At 45.5% G+C, this 14,270-nt stretch overlaps 1 protein-coding gene across 1 annotated transcript in view; it reads right to left on the minus strand.

Annotated features, from left to right (window-relative positions):
• kif21b (kinesin family member 21B) overlaps positions 1–14,270 on the minus strand; it is a 62,909-nt gene that overhangs the window by 23,528 nt on the left and 25,111 nt on the right. Inside the window, exons 4-23 of the mRNA XM_078283539.1 lie at positions 13,801–13,950; positions 11,828–11,962; positions 11,221–11,403; positions 10,901–11,016; positions 10,019–10,214; positions 8,581–8,770; positions 8,234–8,297; positions 7,347–7,577; positions 6,242–6,383; positions 5,979–6,117; positions 5,224–5,412; positions 4,795–4,994; positions 4,570–4,677; positions 3,951–4,258; positions 3,161–3,344; positions 1,830–2,033; positions 1,574–1,675; positions 787–952; positions 528–588; positions 339–387 (exon numbers count right to left, since the gene is read on the minus strand). Of these exons, the coding sequence (XP_078139665.1) occupies positions 339–387; positions 528–588; positions 787–952; positions 1,574–1,675; positions 1,830–2,033; positions 3,161–3,344; positions 3,951–4,258; positions 4,570–4,677; positions 4,795–4,994; positions 5,224–5,412; positions 5,979–6,117; positions 6,242–6,383; positions 7,347–7,577; positions 8,234–8,297; positions 8,581–8,770; positions 10,019–10,214; positions 10,901–11,016; positions 11,221–11,403; positions 11,828–11,962; positions 13,801–13,950 (3,117 nt within the window). The remainder of the gene's footprint in view (positions 1–338; positions 388–527; positions 589–786; positions 953–1,573; positions 1,676–1,829; positions 2,034–3,160; positions 3,345–3,950; positions 4,259–4,569; positions 4,678–4,794; positions 4,995–5,223; positions 5,413–5,978; positions 6,118–6,241; positions 6,384–7,346; positions 7,578–8,233; positions 8,298–8,580; positions 8,771–10,018; positions 10,215–10,900; positions 11,017–11,220; positions 11,404–11,827; positions 11,963–13,800; positions 13,951–14,270) is intronic.

The following is a 14,270-nucleotide window of genomic DNA, read 5'->3' on the forward strand; positions in this document are numbered from 1 at the left end:
AAAGAAACTTGCTGTGAGTGACCAAACACGAATGCTACAGCAAAAACATAAACATCACTTAACAACATACAGTGTCATATTGATTGAGAGACATTGAGACTACCTAATGTTTTGACCATTGACACCAGCAGAAATATAACTACATTGAGAAAAATGCAGCTATAATATTAAAATTTGGATTCAAGGAAACTAAGGAGAGGATACTTTTGTTGGGTAAACAGGAAGGATCTGGCTTTAAATATGTCTATGTAGCATATGTCTATCCAGATGCCACAGCTGCAATAGCTTCAAGGGATGAATGACAAATATGCACTTTATTATCACCAAACCAGCTGTACCTTCAGTTTGAAATCATCCTGGCTGTTGGATTCTTTCATTTGAGATACACTGGAGGAAGAGAGAAAAAAGAGTTAGAGAAAAAGAGACAGAGAGAGAGAGAGAGAGAGAGAGAGAGAGAGAGAGAGAGAGAGAGAGAGAGAGAGAGAGAGAGAAAGGATATTGTGTAAGAGAGCAGACTGCAGCCTCACCTGCTGTCAGAAGCTTGGCTGAACTCGGAGGGCTCCTCGTCTGTGCTGGTGTAGCCATTTTCTGGAAGGAGACATCAGACAGAACACACAGCTGGTCAGGATCCAGTATGTGATACATTACAGGTGTAGGAGAGGGAGAAAGAGGGAGAGAGAGGAGGAATAAAAGAGGGGAGAGAGAGAGAAAGAGAGAACAGAGCATACAGTATGAAGCCACACACACACACACACACACACACACACACACAAAACCAGCCCTCACCCTGCTGTACGTTGTGGATGAGGGCCTGGAGTTCGGGGATGTACTCGGCCTTCTCTCGCAGGGCGTCGAGGATCATGTGATTATGGGCCGAGCCAATCACATCCGTCTGTCTCAGCTGGCCTTCCAACAGTCTAATCTGAGCCTCCTTCTGAGCCACCTGTAAGCCCTACACACACACACGCACACACACACTCAATGACCAACAAATGCAAATGCATGAGTGATCACACACTGTCTCCTCATCTCTCTTGATCATTCTGAGCTTCTTGTGATCCAAAGAGACACCACTAGATGGAGCCATAAGTTAAAAATCATCCACAGCAGCAGCAGCAGCATCTACAGTAACTGAACATACATTCAAGACATCCCAACATGAATGAGTACAAATGATATGATTACAATTTGCTACTGTAGCATTATATAACTAGAGTAAATCTGGATTTTTCAAGACAGCTACACTAGTTCTGTAAACATCAATGTGACAAAGCAACAATCAAAATAAAATAATGAGATGTGAACATATTTATGATATTAGAAAATATTCTGATGCTACAGAAGGCCAGTAGGTGCCTTTATCACTTTTTCCAAAGGGTTAGATCTTGCCTCAAATTCGGACTAAAAAGTAATCTTTTATTGCACTCTTACACGGCATCAGTGTTGTTTCAGTGACTTTTTAAAAACTTCATAATTTTATAAAATGTGTCCAAGCCTGAAAAACACACTTTTGGACTCTCATTATGTTTTCTGGGTTTTAACAGGTCTCAGGAGCCCTGTGCTGTCAGCTGACCTTGTCTATGGAAGCCTTCAGGAAGTGGTCCAGGAGGTGGCGTGCTTCAGCCAGGGAGCAGGAGCTGATCACCACGGAGGTGTCCACTGAGTCCAGCTCATCCTGTAGGAAAACCCAAACCTCCTGTGACACCACACAACTGGACAGCAAGCACGCAAGGTAGTATGTGTGTGTGTGTGTGTGTGTGTGTGTGGGTGTGGGTGTGGGTGTGTGTGTGTGTGTGTGTGTGTGTGTGTGTGTGTGTGTGTGTTCATACCTTGGTCTCCTCTATCTGTACGATGGTGGCTTGGCAGTCAGACAGACTGTCATTGATGTAGTCTATATTGGCGTTCAGCACCTCAATCTCCTCGTTGATTTCCTGGAGGAGGCGGTCCTCTGCTTCGGGCCCCTCCCCCTCCGCCATTAGCACCTCCCTCTTGTGCTGGAGCGCCTCCTGTTGGACAGTCAGCTCCTCCCGCTTCTGACTCACCAATGACATAAACACAAATGCACACACACAGGAAAACAAAAAAAAACATGTTAGAGCTACATTTTCAAAATATTTGAGCCTATTGGATTATTAATTCCAAATGAAACCTTGCACTAGCCAAGTCCTTGTGTGAATCTGACAATGTCATGAGTAATGGAAGATCAAGAAACAGCTATTTCCACATTCGCAAACACTATTTCTGAGATGTAAAAGAAGAATAAAAGACTGAATGAATGTGCAGTGTTACAGTCAAGGTGATCTTGGTACAGGCTATAACATTCTCACTTTCTTCCAATAAAAAAAAACTTTTCCTTGAGCTTAAGAGCTCAAGGAAAAGTTTCAATAATACAAGAATACTCCAGAGAGAAGAGCGATGAAGAGAGAAAAGAGAGAAAACAAGAAGTCTTGCAAACGACTAACACTCTGGCAAACAAGTGGGATTTATGCCGACAGACTAGGAGAAATAAACTAGGCAAAGTGTTTGATGTGACAAGAGTCAGACATAGCAGATACAACACGGGTAAGTTTTACCCATTTCATATTAAAAAAAGACTGTTCCCGACCCGATCAAAATGCACTGCACAGTTTTGACATGTCTATATCTGGGAACGAGCTTGTCTTGGCCTAGAAAGATACATTTCACAAAAATTAGCCCAAGAAAATACAACTATTACTCCAACAACTACTACTACTACTACTCTCCCTGTTCCTGCATCCCATACCAGGTGCCAGGGTCCCAATGGTTTGGGCAATCTGTAACCTAAAACACATTTCGATTCCTCCTTCAAAATTTTTGAGCACGTACCCTAAGAAATCACTATTCATACTCATGTGCCCCTTGCAAACTGGGAAGTTGATGACTTCATACAAATGAAACATCCTCTCCAGTTTATTTTCTGCAGATCAAGGTCATGCCAGCGCTGCCACCATCAGCACAAATCATCGCCACATAGGCAATATTAAATCCCCATAAAAACCTTTGGGGATTACATTTTATCACTCTATCAGAATAATAACTCTAAGGTCACCGACCCAAGTGTAATCGCAGTGACAACAGCACCGCAAGCATTTCTCTCCTTTCCTTCGAGCTGGAGAGGAAGCGCTGTTGCCTTTCTTACCTTGATAAGACGGTCCATGTCGGCCTCCACGTTAGCGATGGTCATTCTCTGCATGACGATGTCCAGAATGCGACGCTCCAGGGCCTGCCACTTCTGACGGGCAGACTTGGTGAAGCTGCTGCCTCTGCCAACCGCTCCAATGCTGCCCAGGCCCCCTGGCTTACGCTGCAGCTTCTTCCTGCTGCTGGAAACACACAGCGAGGGAAGAGAGAGGAGAGGAGAGGAGAGGAGAGGAGAGAAAAGAAGAGAAGAGAAGAGAAGAGAAGAGAAGAGAAGAGAAGAGAAGAGAGGAGAAGAGAAGAGAAGAGAAGAGAAGAGAAGAGGAAAGTTGGAGTGAAAGGAGGTAGGAAGTCAGGGAAAGTAAAAATACAAGTACAAATAGAGTGCCATTAAATGACAATAAACAACTATAAAGCTCAGAGTCAACAATCAAAAGTCCGGAGGGAAAGCAACAGATAATCATCCCCATTGACAAGCAGAATGAGCAACAATCTATCTGTTTTATAGTCCACTTCTGCAACACTCTGCTGAAACACAGATTGAAGTGGGTCTTTTCTCCTCTAACTCAATAAATGACTTTATAAAGTGCCCTTTGTCTATGAAATTGAATGAAACTTCATCCACTTAGCAAAAGGTCAGCAGTCCATCAGGCTTATGGGTTTGTTTAACTAATTATCTGGCTGACTGACTGGCTAACTGACCAGCGATTATGTAGCACAATGTCATTAAACACAGCGCTGGCACACACACATGTGTACACACGCACAATGCATACACCGACCGATCTTACCCAATGATCCGCGTTCCGTCCATGCTCCCCTCGCTCTCTCCCATGTATCCGTAGGCGTTGTTCTTGTTGTTCCACTGGCGCACCATCCCGCTCACACTTCTCCCAAACTCGGGTTCGGAGCTGCTGGCCGTGGTGCTGGCCGACAGATCAGCTCCAGAGTCTGGAGGCTGGTTCCAGCGAGCCACGCGCCCGGCCACGCGCTCCGACATGGGCTTGGCCAGCCGGCGCAGGGCGGTGACTTCCTGGGTCTTCCTGCGCAGCACCAGCTCCTGCTGCCGCTTCTGAGACTCCAGGGAACGAATCTGGTACTGGAGGGGTAGGAGGGAGGGAGACTGGGGTCTTTCAGATGCACTGTGTGGGTACATAGATAGCAGCAAGGAGGCCTGCCACTCACATACTGTACACATCTTGCACCCAATTTCTCAATATTTCTTTCTATTTCTGTGTAAGACATTGAAATGTGCTGAAATAGCAGGAAAATGTTTGTAAAGACTGCAAAATCTAGTTTGCAGGTGAAATGTGTTTATATGAAATAACACTTTATATGACTCTTGCCAATTTTGGTGAGACAGATGAAGCCAGGTGTCTCCCTCCCAAGCACACACACACACAGCCTAACCTCTTGTCGTCGCTGCTCCTTCTTGAGCTGGGCGATCTCACGGTTCCTCTTAGCATCCACCATCCTCCTCCTCTGCTGCTCGTCCTTCATCTGCTTCATCAGTGACACCTAGGGACAGCATCGTCATCATAACACACTTTATTCCTGCTCAAACAGACAGTCGCATGCACACTCTCTCTCATGCACGCTCCCACTCCTCCTCCACACTCCTTCCCCTCTCTGTACCTTGGCTTTCTTCATCTCATTGACCTCGGTCTGGAGTTTCTTCAGCTCCCGTTCGTACCTCCCCTGGTTTTTGAGGAGGCGCGCGTGCTCCTTCTGTGCAGTTTGGAGCTTCATCAGGTCGCGGTTCATCTCCTTCAGACGCTTCTCGTACTCTTGCTTGATCCGGCTGGCCTTCTCCTCCGTGTAGTTCTCCATGGACACTATGCAGACACAGGACAATGTTAATGAAACATTATGGGACTACATTACCCATAATCATCAACACAAGATGACCTTGATCAGTCTCTATCAAGTTTTTTTTGTTTGTTTTATGGCATGACATCCTCAGTCTATATTCCACTGCTCACTGAAGTTCAGTCGTATGCAGTCCTGTTCCTGTCTACACAACACATATCTATAAACTACGTCTCCCATGATGCCGTTACTCACTGAGGTTCTGCAGCACGCGGTCTCTCTCCAGCTGCGTGTCTCTGATCTTGTTCTGCAGCAGGATGAGCTTCTCCTCGTACTGCAGCTTCAGCATCAGTAGCCTCCGCTGGCTGTTCTCCAGCTCGTCTATCAGCTTCTGTTTGATCTCGATCTCACAGGTCAGGTCCGCCAGGTCTGCCTGGAAGTTGGCTGGAGGTCAGAGGGCAAAGGTCAGATAGAACGCAGAGAAGAGTTTAAAGCCCCATAGGCCCGCAACCTGCCCAAAATTAACATTGGTGAAGTACGAAGACTTGCTGACCTGTTTTCATTGACTCCTGAGTCTAAACTAGAGAAAGGCTGCAAGTTCTTCACCTAAAGTTACCTCATCGATTGTGAAGGTGAGTTTTAGCTTCAGTTTCTCCTCGTCTGCTGTCATCTCTTGGCAGTCATCACCTCATTTGTATAACATTATTACATTATGTATCTAATGCTAGTTACCATTACAATTTTGTTGTTTTTGTTGTCTTTATTGGATTGGTTTGACTTTAAACAGGCGTTGGCTAACTGTGTGTTCAGGAAACTGTCCATGCAGTGCAAGTTCAAATCCAGCTCATTCTACACTGTAAAATGTCTCCTCTCCAGCTTCACTGTGAACTGTCTGACAAAACAAAAGATGTCCTGATGGAAAGTGGAGATGCAGATAAGGTGGCAGTAAATGCTAAAAGGACATGAGAGGTGGTCTGGTCACTCTGTAATAACGGATGTTAGAAACACACCTTTCTCATCAGTGTCCGAGTCTGAATCCACCAGGCTCTCGTCACTGTCAAACTCCTCGTCCTCCTCCCTTCCCTCCTCTTCATCCTCCCCCTCATCCTCATCACAACCACTCTCCTCCTGCAGGGGAGACATAATGTCCTAAACACACACACACACACACACACACACACACACACACACACACACACACACATACACATTAGACTCTCATCTGTTTGTTTTTAGCATGAAATGCTTCTAAATGCTGACATAAGCACCTTACCTCAGTGTTATTGTCATCTGAATCGATCTCTCCATTCTGTCCGTTTTGTCCATTTTCCCCGCTCTGCCCGTTCTGGCCATTCTCTCCGTTCTCGTGAGCGTGCAGTTTCACTCGTTTCTTCAGGCCTTTCTCCAGCTCTGGACTGCAGGAGGGGAAAAGCATGTTAGTCAAGTCAGGTTACAACTGGAATTCAAAAAGGTACACATAATTTTTTTTCAAAAGTGTAATCTAATTAATGAGAATTATAATTTTCACCTATCGTTGATAAGTCTGTCCACTTCATCTAGTATATTGAATGTTTTTTGTACATTACCATGCATTAGAAACCCTCTGTCTCTTCCACATAACTGAGATGTCATATGCTCCAAATATCCACCGTTAGGGCTTTGGGAGTGTTGCCAAATGCTCACAGAGAAATCAGACCTCTGAAGTCATTAGCAAAGACTTCTTCAGCTCATCTACCCCCCTCTTGCCCTTTAGCTCTTTTCGTTTTATTGCCAATTTTACTCTTCCCATCACTCCCTCTTTTACAACCCCCCGGTCATCACCCATCCCATCTCTCCGTTTCCCTCTCCCTCCCTCCTCATCCTTGTCCTATTAAAGCTCAATTAGCCTGTTGGGCTATGTATGTGCCTGTACCCTTCGCTCTCTCATGACCCACTCGCCAAGTGAATTAGACCTTCTTGTGTCCATGCCAGCATTACTACACAGCCCTGGCCGCATCCCAATTTTATTCAAACGCTGCCTTTCCAAAGCCCTAATCGACTTGTGATGTGCCTCTTAATCTAGAAGGGAAAAGCAATGAGGAGGGAAGAGTGAGTGTTTGGGCAGGAGCAATCAATGCACTTATCGTGCTTTCTCAGCTTTCACATCTTTTAAGAGTGCGCAGACAAGGGCTTAGGGGGGAATGATGAGAGATCAAATTTATATCGTGCCAAAATGTTTGGAGATACTGTATGAGGACAAGGGAGCTTAAAGGCACAGCTTGAACTTGAGTCTACGGGTGAACAAAGTCCTGTTTTGTTTCATAGTCCAGCTATATCCCAACATCGCCCACCCGCCCCACCCCGCTCTCTGCTTCCCCATCCCCTCCTTTCCTCCTCACCTCATCCTCCTCTGCCTCCTCTCCTTCTTCTTCAGCCTCTCGATGTCCATCTTGGCTCGGCGAATCACGTCCGTCATCTCAGCCTCCATGGACATGGGGGCAGGGGAGGAGCCAGGGGGGTGGCCAGGGGCTGGGCTAAGAGTGGAGGAGGGGAACAGGGTGCGAGAGGAGAGCCGGGACACCTGGCGCCGCAGAGACTCGTTCATGGCCTCGCTCTCCAGGAGCTTGGATCTGGGAGAGGAGGAGGGGAGGAGAGAGGAGAGAGAGAGAGAGAGAGAGGATCGGACAAAAATGCTATTAATTCCCTTATGGGTTTTTTTCTGTGTACTTGGTGGTTTTGAGAAGGGCAAAAATGTTGTCATATTGAAAGACTGGTAATAATATTTCACCCGACTTATAATGTGCTGATTAAAGCCCCAATCTGTATTTTTGAGTGTATAGGTTAAGGGAATACATACACAGATTCTTGAAAGGTAGGAGTTGCTGATGTAAAGTAATTCCCTAATAACAATTCATGGTGCAGAAAATGTTTGCTGCAATGTTTTTAAGCAATACAAATGAAAACAAACCATTTACAACTTCAAATTACTTTTACAACTCATGTTTATAATTCACTGCCATTCCTTGTACCAATTTCAAAGCCAAAAAATGTCTCTACTACAAAAAAAAACAAAGCAAAGGAAAGGGGAAAGGGAAAAGGTGGCAAAGTTGGCGCTAGGATCCAACTTCAGTTTGAGCCTTTGATGATTTCAGTGAGGGTTAGTTAGTGTATGGCGAAACAGCGGAGTGCAACACATACAGAGAAGTTCACTGGCTAAAAGAGTTTTTAGGCTACAATGGATGGCAGTGCATAAAGGCAGGCATCCTGGCAAGATTGGAGACTTTACCTAAGTTCCTCCACTTCTCGGATGTAGTTCTGGATTAGATCCCCAATCTCTGCGTTGCCCTCACCTATGGGTCAAAGGTCAAAGGCAAGTCATGGAGAGGCCACAGAACGCTCTCAGTAAGAAAAGTTGATGCCCCATTTAAAAACTGTTCCAATGCATCCCCATGGTCACTCAATACAAAAATGATGTAGCCCAAATGAAGCAGTAACAACAAATAAAGAATACGTGCAAGACGTTGACCATGGATATACTTATATAAAAAAAAAGGATTTAAAAGGGTAAACACAGGGCATTGGAGTTCAGCTGGGGTTTAAACAGTTATATAATTATGTATCTCCCTCACGTACCTGACTTGGTGAGCAGTGAGCTGACCTCATTGGCCAGCAGATGTGTGACACGAGTGTTGAGGTGGTCAATGGTCTCCTGCATGGCCTTTACCCTGAGGCGCAGTGTGTCATTTTCTCTCTGCAGCATGGCGTTCTCCTGGTACAGGTCACTAAAGCCCTCCGAACCATCCTCACCTGCCACACGCTTCCCCTGCACAGAGAAGACACCGCTCAGCATGATAATAATGACCTTGGCCTTGAATACCACAAGCATTGTAGGGAAAAAGACTTTCTTTAATCATTGGTTAACCTTTCAAAGCTGGACCCCACATACCCATTGACAAGTAATTATTTCCATAAAAATGTATTTAAAAAAATGGTGTTCCATAAGTATAGGACAGAGTCACTACTTAATCCAGTCACTGCCAGCAGACACCATTACTTCCACCAATCCAACGCTCCATTACTTGCAGACTCCAGTCAGATCACGTCCCTTATTACAACGAGTTGTCAAGTCACAGTCCCTCGCCATGGCCACGCATTAACTCTAACCTCTAGTAACCATAGTAACCCTCTTAATCATATAATAGACTGACAAACCAGCTTAACGATCCCTCGTTTCCTGTAACCTCAGAGGTCAGAGTTGATGAAAACGTGGAAAGCGATCTTTACAGACTCGGACTACATTCACCCATCTCCTCCTCCTCCTTCTGTCCCCTTTCCTTTCCTTTTAACTAATCCTACAACCCTCTTTCAATTTCCTCCCTTTTTCCTGTCTCATCTCCTTCAATCACACCTCGTTGTTTTCTTGATATGCCTTCATAACTCTCCTCTTACTGTATAATGGTCCTAATAGCTCCCCAGTCCTTCGGCCAGCTCAAAGCAAGCAAATCCGGAGCTTCTCAGGAAAAGTACACTCAGCAGAACTGAAGGAGATGATCATTAGAGCACACAGATCAATGTATGTCTATATTATAACGTCAAAAGCTGCTGAATCTTCAATGATCTCCTTCAGTTTTGATGAACAGCTCCTTCTGTAGGCATGGCATCTCATTTTCTTGCACTCCCTCTCTCTCCACTCTGCCTTCTCTTACTGCTTTGCACCTGATCATTCCCATCAGTGCCGTCTGTGTCTCTTTCCACTCAACACCACTCACATTTATCATTCCTCCATTCACCTCCTCTCCTCCTCTTCCCCTCCATCCATCCCTCTCTCTCACCACCTCATAACATCATCAGTTACAGTCACGCGTTTTCTCTCTTTCCTTCAACCCCCCACCTTCCATTCCTTATCTCTCCCCCGATTCATTCATCCCTCCCTAGCTGTATTTCTGACCTCCTCCCTCTTTCCCCCCCATTTACTCCATCACATCCTCTCTGTTTCTCTCTCCCACAATGCTTCCTGCCTTCCACCATCCATTCCTTCCTCTTTCCTTCCCTCCATCCCTCCATCTCTCACCGCTTTATACTCCATCAGTTCCATCTGAAGGCGGGCTATCTCAGCACGCAGGGCGCTGATCTGTTGGCTGGTCTTGTCCTGGTTCACCACCACCTTGTTCTTGATGTTTCGGGCGCGGTTGGCATATTTCAGTGTATTCAGCGTCTCCATGAAGTCCCGGTCCGACGGACTGACGCAGGCGATCATCACCGTACGACTGGAGAGGAGCGAGAGACGTGGTTTCTGAGCATCAATCTGTCTGTTTTGTGTCTTTTTGTGTGTACAGTATGTCATGAACTTTTACTTGGAATGTGTGTGTGTGTGTGTGTGTGTGTGTGTGTGTGTGTGCGTGCATGTGTGTGTGCGTGTGCGTGTGCGTGTGCGTGTGTGTGTGTGTGTGTGTGTGTGTGTCTGTGTATTTGTGTGTCCCACTGTGGCCCTGATGTAAAATTTCATTACTTTTCCACGGCTTTCCATAACTAAGGCGGGGCGCTTCCATGACCTAAAAAAAATCTTCCTTCCTGGTTTGTTAATGTTGTTTTTCAGCTATGAAAATATCTAAAGGGGTAAACAGTCTGGTCTCCACTACAGTTGGAATTATTGTGGAGAAAATCAGCTGAAAACCACCAGCTAATGCGATGAATGTGTGAAAAAAGTTGCAAAATACATTCTGCCATATTCCTGTAAAGTGTCAGGGAATTTATCCAACTCCCTGACTTTCCCCGTCTGGAATATAGTACACCTCTCAAACTTCTATGATATTCCAGAAATTCCATGACCAGTGGGAACCTTGGTGTCTGCATTTGTCATGCAGTTTTCAATGTAGTGTACAGTATGTAAGCACACATTCATGCGCAATCTTAGATGTTAATGATTTTTCTGTACGTGTGTTTGTGTATGTACCTGTTGCCGCCCAGTGAGTCCTGTAGCAGGCGAGTGAGTTTGGAGTCTCTGTAGGGGACGTGGCCTCCCTTCTTAGCCTGGTCCCCTAAAGCACTGATCACATTCCCCAGGGCCAGCTACCACACACACACACACACACACAGATACACAAATTCATCATAGACTAGTTTTCTAACATATTTAGCTTACTGACATCAAAAAAGCAGTCTCACAACAGTCACACCACTCACAACCATGCATATGGACACACACACACACACACACACACACACACACACACACACACACACACATACACACACTGTCTATGTCTCTCTCACCAGTCCACAGTTGATGGAGATTCCCTCGCGGGCCCTTTCTCCTGTGGCCCCGGTGCGTTTGAGTCTCTCCGACCCGGCCAGGTCCACAAAGTGGAACTTGGCCATCAGCGTCTCGTACTCGGGCTGGGCGATGGAGCTGGAGCTCACACCGTTCAACTCCCCGTTCTCCCCTCCTCCGTTCTCCTAGTGGAGACAGGGAGAAGGATAAAAGACATACAGTGAAGTAAGCTAAGAAGCAGTTCACCAGTTTGAGTTTCTCATTTGGGAGGAGCAATTTCACTCCTTACAATCACCCCTTCTAACTTGATATTGCTAAATTTGTTTTCTTGTTTCCTTCTCTATTTGTTTCGTTCTTTTTTGTTTGCTCTACCCTCTCTCACTTTTTTTCTATCTTTCTCTTCTCAACGTGTATTTCTTTTCCCCCTTTTTCATCATATCCTATCCTAACCCCTCACCCCCTCCCTCCCTTCTTCCCTTCCTCCATCTGCTAGTTGACAGACTCTTATCTAACAGAGATGGATTATGAAGATGTAATGAGACTCTCCTCGCTCAACCCATCCTTTTCTCCTCTCTTGCTCCCCCCTCCCCCCCTCACTCCATCTCTTACCAGTCGAGGCAGTTGGCAGACTCTCATTTGACAGAGGTGGATGGTGAAGATAGCATGGGAGCGGGAGCTCTGGGCATTCATCTGGGTGCTGGCCGTGGTCCGGGACAGAGCACCCAGCTTCAGACACTGCAACAGCTGCACAACACACAGTATGGGGGACATTTGGTTACAGCTTATATCTTGAAGAGAAGTAGTGAAAAGCAATTAGCCAAAAAAAGTACAAGATTAACTGGTGAATTATAGGAAGGGGTATTAAAAAATTATACCTGTACCATAAAAATGTTTGTAGCAAAACTGACTGTAAATCTTAAAAGGTATCAAAAGATCACAAAAAGCTTCAAATTGTTAGATGCCTTTATCATCCCCCAGGTTCACTTGCTGGCTTGCTAGAGAAACCTGTTTCTTTCACCCTCTGCATCCTACTACACTCTGGACTAGCTGGACTTGTCTTCTTTAGAGCCTGCTCCATTAATAATGTCTCTGCAACACCTTGTTATGTTTCTGTCTACCATTTTATTTCCTTCTCCCTCTCCTCCTCTGTCCTCTCCTCTCCACTGACTCCACCACCTCCACATTTCTATCTGCTTTCTCACTGTGTTTTGACCTTTTCTGTTGTCTCTCCTCCAGACCTGCCGTCTGTCTCCACCTGCCCCTTGGGTGTCTGAAGTCTTGAGAACTGAACGCACACGGCTTCTTGCAGCTGAGACAAAAGTGGCACAAGCCTGGCTTGTCAGACGACCCCTCCCACTTTCAGTCTTTCCTCTCCTCCTCCTCCGATTCTGTCTCTGCAGCTAGATCGACCAACTTTACCTCTCTAAAATGTGATAATCTGTTCCTAACCCCCGGAGACATTTCTCTATTTTTTCCTCTCTTCTCAACCCTCCACCACCTACTCCCCCCTCGTCTTTCTACTGAAGACTTGTCCCCTATTTTGAGAAGAAAGTTGACGACACCAGAGGCTCCTTCTCCTCCCTCTAAATCACTACCTGCCTCTTCTATTAACCTGTCTGACACCGGCTTGTCATCTCTCTCTCCTCTCCCCCCAGACATAGTCGTCAAACTCATCTCCAGCAGCAAACGTTCCTCCTGCCCTCTTGACCCCATCCCATCCTCCTACCTCCAGACTGTCACTGCTGATCTGCTCCACTTCCTGACTACCATTGTTACTCGTCCCCGACATCTGGCTGTGTACCAACCGCCTTCAAGTCAGCTAGAGTCACGCCACTTCTCAAGAAACCTATCCTTGAGTCATCTGACATCAAAAACTACAGACCGGTATCACTCCTTTCTCTCACAAAATAGCCTGATGGGTCCAAGCAGTCTGGCTTAGAGGCGGCCTGTTAACAGCCAAGTCTCTCTCTTCAGTCCTTATCTTCCTAGACCTACAGTATCTGTTGTGTTTGACAATGTCAACCACCACATGCAACTGACCTGGGGATTTCCAGAACAGCTCTCATGGTTTGTCAGAGCTCACTCAAATCTTAACAGCAAACCCTGTCCACTGCACTAGGATTCACTCTCACATGATCGCTCTATGGAATATTATAAGGGCATTGAGGAGCTGAGTGTTGCACTCTTTATTATTGTTTGCTTGTAATTGTTGGTGACAGGAATTAAAGCTTATGTTACTGTTGCGTTTTTGTTGTAAGTCGCTCTGGATGAGCGTGTCAGCCAAAATGTAAATGCCCACAATGGAAACTCAACATTTCTTCTTTTGTTTGGGCATTTTCATGAGAAGTGGTCTGATTTTATTTAGAAAAGCAGATGGCATGTAAAATCATTAGACTGAAAGTAATTATTCAAACGCATAATGAAATGTGCTTTAATTCAATGAAAGTAAGGTCTGAAAAGAGTATTAGAACCAGTATCAAATAAGAAATATCAAATCAGTATTAGTTTTGACCATTTTGAAACAAGAAAACCCAGAAAAAAAAATAAAACACCCCTGGAGGTGTCACAACACACACACACACCTCCTGCTCCGACTGTACCAGTCTGGAGGTGACTCCAGTGGTGTAGATGCTGCCGCTGGCGTCCTCATGGATCTTAATGTTGGACTTCCTGTTTCGGCTGTCTGGATCTCTGGCTGCGTCAAACAAGTCGAGGATCTCCTCGTTGTACAACTACAATAAATAAGAAACACATACGTATGCATGCACACAGAGAGATCATAAATACACATCATTGTATTGCATACAGTAACCATTAATACTTAATGACTTAATGTTATCACAAACTACTTTTTCTAGAATTCTTTACAATGTTTCAGTAGAGATTCTCATTTTCTCCTAATCCCCTTTCCCCACAGCAGTGTGTCTTCATCACACACAGCTCTCCAGAATGACCTCTCCGAAACCAATGAGGGCAAGGGCCGCAGAGGTCAGCTGAAGGCTCAGCTGTTTCCACCTACTACACACACACACACACACACACACACACACAC

Source organism: Centroberyx gerrardi, chromosome 5 (genome assembly GCF_048128805.1).
Source record: "Centroberyx gerrardi isolate f3 chromosome 5, fCenGer3.hap1.cur.20231027, whole genome shotgun sequence".
NCBI lineage: Eukaryota > Metazoa > Chordata > Actinopteri > Beryciformes > Berycidae > Centroberyx > Centroberyx gerrardi.